The sequence below is a fragment of the Cygnus olor genome, chromosome 28 (assembly GCF_009769625.2).
Source record: "Cygnus olor isolate bCygOlo1 chromosome 28, bCygOlo1.pri.v2, whole genome shotgun sequence".
In the NCBI taxonomy this organism is placed as follows: domain Eukaryota; kingdom Metazoa; phylum Chordata; class Aves; order Anseriformes; family Anatidae; genus Cygnus; species Cygnus olor.
In genome coordinates, this window is record NC_049196.1 from 1,941,642 (window position 1) to 1,950,823 (window position 9,182).

Below are 9,182 nucleotides of genomic sequence, written 5' to 3' on the forward strand. Positions count from 1 at the left end.
AGTGTGCAGCAAATTGTGAAACTCTGGGGTGTCCCAGAGGAGTGACGTTTTATTTCCTCGTGAGGTCTCTGTGTGCTGCTTGTCACCAGCCACAGAGCAGGAGGTGCGGGTGCATTTGTCGTCTGCTGATTTGGCTGATAGGTTGCAAGTGAAAGATAGTATGGGGAAAAACAGGCTGAGCATCACCCTCCCTGCGGGATGCGGAGTCCTGGGCCTGCCTGGTGGTCCAGCACGTCCGAACCCTCTAATAATCCCCACTGACTTCACCGGGCTGCTCGTGCCTGCAGTTACCCACATTCCTACATGCACGTCTGGACAGGTGCCCAGGACCCGGTACCCCAAGCCACCTGAGTTTGAGGTTGGCTCCACTCCATGTGTGCTTGGTTTGCGTGTCAGCTTTTTGTCTCTGGCCTCCCAGGTGTTGCTGGGACTGCATGTACCTGAATAATATTTTTTTCTGTTGTTCAGTATATCTCAACTCCTTCCTTTGTAACCTTCTGTAGCTAATAAGTTTTTTTTGATCTTCATACCATGCTCCACATTCCCCTTGCTTCTGAGATTACTAATAAATGAGGTTAAATAGGACAAATCCCTCCCATGGAGTGTTAAGCAGCTGTTTATTCTTTTCACAGCAGACACGAACAACGCCCAGAGCAGATGGATGCTGCAAGGGATCTGTTCAGAGGTTGGTCGTGCCATTGTATCAATCCAGACACCTACCCTCTCTGAAGACATCTCTTGCCAGGATGTCACATCCCTGCCCGTGGGAATTGATCAGTTCACCTTGGCTAAATTGCAAAGGTGAACAGCAGCTCCTTCAGGCTGCTTGTCTCCGAAGCACGCTGCCTCCCTGCAGCCACCCTGGGGCAATGTGGCCGTGTGGCATGCAAGGGACAGGCGCCCGGGTCCTCTGCACCGCGTCAGCCTGCTCAGAGCTAGGCCAAGGGCATGCTCGCAGCAAAACACCGGGACACTGTGCTGTTTTGCCTTCAGTTTTATTGATTTGCTTACACAGGCAGAGGCAGTCTAATACAGGATAAGAGAGAAGGTCTCAAGCCTCGAATAATTCTATACAAACCAGGGGTGTGAAGCCCAGGGTTAATAAAGAGTGGGACAAGACATAACAAATAGGAATGTAAAATCAGGGTGGCATTGGACAAAAAGTCCCACCTTGCAGGGGGCAACAGCCTCGGTCGCACAGGGTTTCAGCCTTCACTGCTGTGGTGGCCACTGAGGCTGCAAGTGCTGCTGCTCCACAGGGTGTTGTCTTTTGCCGTGACTGCCCTGTTGCTGCTGTCCCAGAAAAGGCTGAGCCTCGGCCCCGCTGTCGTCCTGCACCTTGGGTTCGGGGAATGCAGGTCGAGCCTGGTTGTCGTGCGTTTCCCAGGGCCTGGGATCTGGCTGGGGGCTCCCACCCCATCCTGGGGGCAGCAGCTTCTGGGTCTCACCTGGGTTGGGATCCTGCCAAGAGGTCTTGCAGACCTGGGTCTTGTTTGTGTCTCTCCCTGCTGTCTCAGAGGAACAGCTCAGGTTCTGCTCTGCTGGCTCCGTCTGCAGGCTCTGATTGGGGTTTGGACCCAGCTTTGATGCCTTTGTGTCTTGGGCCTGGTGGCTTTTTGGGTTCTGTTTTGGTGTCTTTGCAGCTTTATGCGTATTTCTGTCCTGCTCTGGGGTCTCAGTATACAGGGTCTCTCCTCTCTTTGGATCCCCTTCTGGTGCCTTAGTCTTGTCATCCTGATGGGTGTCCTGGCCCTTCTTTGGTGTCTCTCCCTTCTTGGCGTCCTGATTGGTGTCCTGGCCCTTCTTTGGTGTCTCATCCTTCTTGGTGTCCTGATGGTCGTCCTGGTCCTTCTTTGGTGTCTTCTTGTTGTCCTGATTGGTGTTCTGGTCCTTCTTTGGTGTCTCACCCTTCTTGGTATCCTGATTGGTGTCCTGGTCCTTCTTTGGTGTCTCACCCTTCTTGGTATCCTGGCTGGTGTCCTGGTCTTTCTTTGGTGTCTCACCCTTCTTGGTATCCTGATTGGTGTTCTGGTCCTTTGGTGTCTCACCCTTCTTGTTATCCTGAGTGGTGCCCTGGTCCTTCTTTGATGTCTCACCCTTCTTGGTATCCTGATTGGTGTTCTGGTCCTTTGGTGTTTCACCCTTCTTGTTATCCTGAGTGGTGCCCTGGTCCTTCTTTGATGTCTCACCCTTCTTGGTCTCCTGAGCATCCTGATCCTTCTTCGCTGTCTCAGTCTTCTGGGTACGTTGGGTGTCCCGTTCCTGCTTGGTTGCTGCACCCTCCTGCACCTGTTTGCTCACCCGCTCAGGGTCCTGCTGTTGGGGGGACACCGGCCCTGCCACGCGCGGCTCTGGTGTCTGCTCCCTGCCTGCCTCCTCTTGCACCGTCGTCTCCTGACCATCTTCTGGTGCCTGACACTGCTGGAGCTGCCTGTAGCAAGCCTTGGCCACCCGGAAAACCAGGCTGAGAAACTCACTGAACTCAACCTTGCCATTGCTGTCTTCATCCAAGAAGCGCAGCACCTTCTCGACGGTGTTGGGGTCCCGGGGGTTCTGCACGGAAACAAACAGCATTGGCAAAGCCCGTGAGCCCTTTGCTACATCTCTCTGGGACTACTTGAGCAGTCTTGGGGCAGAACCAACCCCCGTGCCCCCCTCCCTGTGGCTCGCCTTGCTGGATCCTCACCACTATCACGTCCGCAAACTCCTGCTCGATGAGCTGCCTCAGCTCCCCCCTGCTCAGGGCGCTGCAGTCGCCGTCCCTCCTGGCGTAGTTGTAGAAAACAGCGATGATGCCGTTGATGTTTTCCTGGAGCTGGGCCATCTCCCCACAAAGTTGAGGCAGCCTGTGAGAGAAACATGGGCAAAAAGGGGCTTTTGTCTGTTTGCTTGGTTTTCAGGTAAATTACACTTGAACAATGCAGCTGGACAGGCAGAGAGGAGGATGAGCCAGAAGGACACAGATAAAATGATACAGAATAAGGGAGGGAAAGGAGAGAGCAAGAAAGGACTTGCAGGGAAGCAAATTCCTGAAAAAATGAAGCTTGCCATGGAGATGGCTGGGTGCAAGGATGGGCGAGCAGTGGCCGGAGAGATGAGGGACAGCAAGAGCCAAGCCGCTGGGTGCTCAGAGAGAGGAGAAAAAAAAAATAAATCCCACTTGGCTTTCTCCAGAGCAGAGCCGTGAATGCAGGGTGTCTCTAATGAACCAGAGAACAGCATAACTCCCGACCCCTTTCCATATTTTATCTCTGGAAGAGCTCGGTTCCAGGAAGAAGCTCTTGCTTAAGCATGGTGGCGAAGTCCAGCAGCGTCTGTCCAGGCTTACCTGGGCAGGAGCAGGAGCGCTGGCCTCGGGAGCGCGATCTGGAGCGGCCCCGCTCTCAGCAGCCTTATATACAGTCGTCAGTCACGGCCCGCACCTCGCAGAGGAGACACCCCATCAGCAGGGTGCCGCATCTCGCGCCCAATTACACTGTCATCCCCCTGTCTTCATTTGTCTCTTTCTCATTAACTTCGGCTCTGATGCTGTTCTCTGGAGTTAAGACATGATCCTTCCTAAGCTTGCCCCACCTGCAGATGCATTTTAGAGGAATTAAGTAGAAAAGGCTATTTTTAGTGCTGCAGGATTTAGTTTAAGGTGATGCCCAAGCAACGCCCGGGACTCTTGTCTTTGGCGAATGTGTTTGGTGAGCAAGTGATCCGAGTGACTGACACCAGGGAGGAGGCTGCCCGGGGGCGCTTGCATGGTGGATAAAGAGAAAATAAAACAAAGGTAGAAAAAATAAGGATATAGTGATGCCAAGATTAAAGTGATTCCTTCCAGAAACTCCCACTTCTGGAACCCGACAGGGAGGCAGGCACCCAGTGAAGAAACCTTTTCCAACAGTGCCACCAAGTGGCACTTGGGGTGGGACAGAGGGGTGACACGGCGTGGCCAAGGGCTGCAGTCACTGCTGTACCGGGCAGGGAAACTGAGGCACGGTGCGAGGAAGGGGCTTCTGCTCCACCTTTGTATGTCCTTGCACTGCCATATCCCCCCTGCTGCTACAGCTGCAGTGTGATATGGAAGTTATTTCCTAGGCAGTTTTGTGCAAGACTTTTAAGTGTCCTCGCTTTAGCTGTCTGCTTTTAAAAGTCCTTTTCTTGGCAGTAAGAGAGTCTGAAAAAAAAATACAGCTGGAAATGCACGTAGCTTGTAAGGTACAAGGCGTTTCAGGCACAGACAATAAAATACAGCCAATTTTGTGTAAGGAAAAGGACTTTCAGGAAAATGCTCCAGCTTGCTCCATGCCTGGCATGGGGAGGGTTAATGGGAGCCAGCGTGTTTGGGTGAAATACTGGCAGGTGGGCAGGGGTACTGGGAGGGGATAAACTGGGGAGCCAAGGAGCCCCACTAATGCAATGGGGGTGCTGCAGAGCTGGAGGGCTTTGTGGCTGTCCTGTGCCTTGATTCCTGTTACTCCAGCAAGCTCTGTCTGAAGCCGTGCCTTTTCCTTAAACTGGGAATTTTCTGATCCATCCCCGCTTCCATCTCTCATGCAAGGGCACCGGTGGCCCCTGGTTCCCGAGGCGCTGCCAGCTGCAGGCTCGGGGCCTTTGGGAGCCTCTTCTGATGGCTTCTGGTTCTTCTCCCATGCTCAAGCTTCAGCTCTGAACAAAGAGTCAGCTTGAACCTGAATGAAGGAAGGGAATTTGAATCTTGGAAGCAATAATTCTGCTTTTATTCCTCTCTATTAATCTATCGACCTGTCTGTTGTATGTGCGCAGGGGCACACCACTTCTCTGGCAGGGCACGTTTGTTGCTAATCCCATTAAGATGCAGGGAGGGTGGGGGGCAATTACTGGGGTTGCCTTGGAGAGGCAGAATTGCTCAGGGTGTTCTTGCAGAAGTTATTTCTGGCCAAATTACCCAGATCCTGGGCAGGGCCGTTTCTCCCTCATAGACAACCATCGACAATAAGAGGTTTACGTTGTGCAGGACCTCATACGTGCTTTACAAAGCAGAAGAGGTCAGGGGGTCAAATGGGACGTGAAGAAGTTGAAAGAATGAAGTGAGAACAGCATAACAGGAGGCACTGCTTGCAGGAGAGCTGGAGCTAAATGAGGAGGAACCCAGAGGGCGGGTCCTTCTGGTTAACAAAATCCCCTGGAACTCAGTGGTGCTGCGGTGAGAGGTGTGGGGGAGGCTTTGCACGAGCTTGCACCTGGTTTCTAATAATCCTGGGGGGTTCAAACAGGGCTGGGGTGAGGTTGGTGGCTGGAAAGGAGCTGAGCTTCCCGACAGCTCTTCCTGCAGCACAGGAGCAGTGTTTCGGCTGCCCTTTGCCAGGAAAGTTGCTCTGCCAGCCTGCAGAGCCTAAACTTTTTGTGCAATTTGGCTCAGGTAAAGCACGAGCTGCAGTTTCCGTGTTTTTCCCCCAGTATCAAAAGAGGCTGGCAGCCTCTGAGGCTGTGCCCCGCGTGTGAGAGGCTGGTGCTGGGAAGGCGTTCGCACCACAGCTCTGATGTCAGGGCAGGATCTTGCTTTAACATGAGCGATTGCTCCTTCCCCTGTGATGCCACCCGTGCTCATGAGAACAGCAAATATTTTGGGAGCTTGCGTTTGAAGCAGCCAAAATGCACGTTAATCTGGGCTGGCTTCCCGAGGCTGGTTTGCCAGGGAGGCGCGGAGGGACGGGGCAAGGTGTGGCGGGGGAGTGAGTGAGGCTCCAGCCCTGTTTGCTTGGCAACTGAGCTGCAGTGATAATCGCAGATTTTGGAGGTGTGTTTGCCAAAGGAGCTCTGTCTCCTGAGCTCACTGGTAGAAAATGTGCTGGGGCACAGGGCAAACCAGCTCCTCTGGCTAGGCAGTGTGCGTTCAAACTTGGTCTGTTGGTAAAATACTCTGGTTGCTTTCTTTAAAGAGTTTGGACGCTAATTTTATCCTCATCCATCCAGTCCACCTTTCTTTCTGCTGTGGGTTCTTCGGGCTGGGGACCTGCACAGCCACAGGGGGCTGGGGGTGATGCTGTGACCTTGGCGTGGCCGTTTGGAGCGTGATTCTCGTCAGGTGGGCAGGAAAAAAGAAAGGCGTGGAAAATCTAAGTGTGCACGGTTGCACAAGAGGCTTTAAATAATTTAGCAGCTGTTAGCTCTGGGGTTGCAACGAGCAGGCGTCGGGCGGTAACAGCAGGGACCGGTGTTGAGCTGGTGTCGGGACCGGGGGTGCCTGGGGGTGTGGGTTCGGTCACAGCGGTCAGGTTTCTCAACAAAAAGGGGCAGGAAATTATTGTTTGTTCCTGCATGAGTCAGTGGGATTGTTCCTGCTCCGCAGGGAAGAGCAGAGGTGTAGGTTAGCGCTGAGGAAGGAGGGAAAGTGTTACACTGAAGGTTTAACCTGATAAAGAGTTTAAATGCAGGTTCGGGGGGCTTGAAAGAGTTGGGGTTTGCTTTGGGACGTTAGAAGAAAAAGCAAAAGCCTGCTGTAGTGTCTTCACTGTGTGCAGCAACAGGAGCCAGAGGTTTGTCTGCAGTTATTGTCCTTTCCGCCTGGTTTTTCCCCCTTTTTTTCTTTCATCTGCTGAGAGCAGTTGATGCTGAGGTTCCCTTTTCTTGCCTCATTGCACACACAAAGCGCAATTCCCAAACTTTCCCAGAGCTGGAGCCCATTATGCAGAGAGCTTTATCACTACATCTATGTCATTATCAGGAATTAAGCTAATTGCAATAAAATGCTTTATTTTCCTATGCTGCCTAGGCATTTCAGCAAGTTATTTCTGTTGCTGCCTTCTTTACTGCTAATTCATTGTGACATTAAGGAGTGTAATACATCAGCTTTTCTCTAATACACATTTCTACTTTCTTACATGTTAATGAGCATATTTAACATTTCTTCAGAGATAATTGGATTCCAAGGCTCCCTGTGGTAATGCACTGAAAGCCAGCTAGCAGTGCCTTTAATATCTAAAAGACTTTCTGCATTTGAATAATCCCACAATTAAAATTAGGAATTAATCTCTTGGCTGAAACAAAGCTTTCGAGGATACTTTGTTTTGAGGCAGTTTTAATACATATGTTAACCATAGTTACGGAGAAGTTTATTAAAACCTTCTTTTGCATTTCTACCCCAGATCTCACAAAGGGGAACAGGTATTTCAGATTATTTTATTCCCATTGATCCTTGTGACAGCAGGATTTTTGTGCTTCATTTGCTCATGGCTTATCCAGATGGCTGTTTTAATGCAAAATATAGAAGCCATCCTCAAGTAAAGTATTTTCTGAAGGGGCAAAGGGACTCCTAAGTTTCTTTCCTCTTCCATACCCAGAGCTGTTTAAGTAAATGATGATAGGTGCACTGCCATGCATGGTGTTATATGGAGAGCACATATGAATTTCTTTATTTCATGTTAAGCAAACGTTTAGTAATTAGAGATCAAGAATAAAGCTAAGAGGGAAGCAGAGGTGAGATGAGATAATTCTTCATAGCAGAAAATATGGGATAATCTCCCCTCCCTCTGCAGGCACCTGCCTATCCCTGCCTGCAGGAGGATGCAGGTGCAGCAATGTGTGCACACATGACCACAGCTGTGTGTGCTTGGGTGGGCCGCCAGGACCCCAGCCCTCCCACTGGGTCTGCTGCCCACCCCCAGACCTTGCTTGGACGCATCCAGCTACAGGGATTTTTGGAAAATCCTCTTCTAAGCATTAACCAGCCTTTCGTGGCAGTGCGCAGAAAGCTGGAACCCTCCTCTGTGCTCTTCTTCCCCTGCTGCACACGGCTGAGCTCGGCGCTTCTGCTGGGCTACGGATGGAGGCGGCAGCAACTTGTCCCCACCTGTCCCCAAGCTGTCCTCATGCTGTCTGCAGGGCAGGTGGGATGGGGCAGCAGCTCCGTTGTGGTCCCTCCTGGCTCTGTCTGCGAAGGCTGAGGGTTGGGTGCAGACCTGAGTCACCTCCTGTGGCCGCGGTGGAAGTGAGTCACTGCTGCGCTCCTTTGGGCTGCTCCCCTTGGTGGTGGGGACGATTTCGGTGCCTTTCCCCGTTACCTTCCTCACTGCCCGGCATTTCAGCGGGAGAGTTTTGGTTCTTTTTTTGCTAGCTAGTTTTAGAAGGAAGGTGCGATTTCAGGGAACGGATTTTCTCTAGCTGGGGTGGAAAGATGCTTTCTGCTGCCCCAAACAGCAGCTCCAAGGAGCGACTGCGGGAGCATCCAGGGTGGGTGGGGAGGAAGCGATGGGGAAGGGCTGGGAGGTGGCCGTGCTGCAGGGATGGGAGCGTGTCTGCAGCAGGGGGTGGGAGGGGGGCAGCGAGGACGTGTTGGGAAACTCGACCTGATGGAAACCCCACCAAGGGCAGGCTGGCGGGGTGGAGGAGCTGGCTGGATGAGGTGCGCCAGGGAGGAGCAAGGCGTTGCGCTGGGCTGGCAGCTGAGCACCAGCGTGGGTGCTCTGGGGCACGACAGCGCTTACCTGGCAGGGACCCGTGTGCGGTGCCAGGAGTGGGGCAGGCAGCTGCCTGCACAAATCAGGAGGGATAGCGGGGCACAGGGGGTAAAGCCAGGCTGGTGCCCCTTGTCCTGGCTGCATTACCCATGCCACTTTCAGCACCGCAATCCATGACTGCCCTGCCCACTCCACTCCTATTTTCCCAGGAGATGGATAGAAAGGGAAATCCCGAGCTTTCTTTTAAACATTGGGATTGATCTTCCTTTAGCCTGACTTTCCCAAGAAGGACAACTTCTACGCTCCCAATTTTTATACCCTAACCTGTTATTTGCAAGAAAATTTGACACAGTGGTGTGGTTCAAACAAACGCTAAATTTCTACCAGTTTTACAAAAAAAAAAAAAAAAAAAAGGCAGTATAGCTTTGGCTAATGCTGCCGCAGTAGAAAGGATGGGCCAGTTCTCCCTTTGTTGGGCTGTTGGACACAGGAGAGATGGTGGAAACCAGGCTCTACCAGTTCTGCCTGTGGACTGCCTTGTTCCAGAGACGTGTTTCTGTTTGTTTATGCTGCGAAGGCAAACACGGAGGAAGAAGCTGGGCTCTGGCAGGCTCCCAGCCAGTCTCAGGAACTTCTCCCCATGCTGTACGTTTCTGCTGAAGTTCAGAGCTGTGCTGTATGGCAATGGAGCCGGTCACAGCCTATGGGCAAAAGCCACCTGGCCCTGAATCCACTGAGACGCAGAGCTGAAGCCTGAAT

The 9,182-nt window shown here is 52.2% G+C and overlaps 1 protein-coding gene across 5 annotated transcripts; it reads right to left on the minus strand.

The window, feature by feature from the left end:
• Positions 1-979: 979 nt before the first annotated feature.
• LOC121060871 (cornulin-like) lies at positions 980-3,599 on the minus strand. 5 transcript variants are annotated; one of them, XM_040539053.1, is made up of 5 exons: positions 3,329-3,599; positions 2,687-2,846; positions 2,155-2,553; positions 1,873-1,968; positions 980-1,830 (listed from the first exon to the last, which is right to left on the minus strand). In XM_040539053.1, exons 2-5 carry the CDS (start codon positions 2,822-2,824, stop codon positions 1,213-1,215), a joined length of 1,251 nt encoding a protein of 416 aa, XP_040394987.1. In that variant the 5' UTR covers positions 2,825-2,846; positions 3,329-3,599; the 3' UTR covers positions 980-1,212. The 5 variants fall into 5 exon arrangements, with proteins under 5 accessions (XP_040394987.1, XP_040394984.1, XP_040394986.1 ...); XM_040539050.1 differs by having other exon boundaries at positions 1,873-2,109; positions 3,329-3,593; XM_040539052.1 differs by having other exon boundaries at positions 980-1,968; positions 3,329-3,591.
• Between the last annotated feature and the right edge of the window lie 5,583 nt (positions 3,600-9,182).

Excerpts from the sequence above, each read along its gene's own strand:
- LOC121060871 (XM_040539049.1), bottom strand. The coding sequence starts at position 2,824 with ATGGCCCAGCTCCAGGAAAACATCAACGGCATCATCGCTGTTTTCTAC. Across the intron at positions 2,554-2,686 it reads AGTTTGCGGACGTGATAGTG|AACCCCCGGGACCCCAACAC; the intron begins GTGAGGATCCAG and ends GTTTCCGTGCAG. Across the intron at positions 2,110-2,154 it reads AGGACCAGGGCACCACTCAG|GATACCAAGAAGGGTGAGAC; the intron begins GATAACAAGAAG and ends AACACCAATCAG.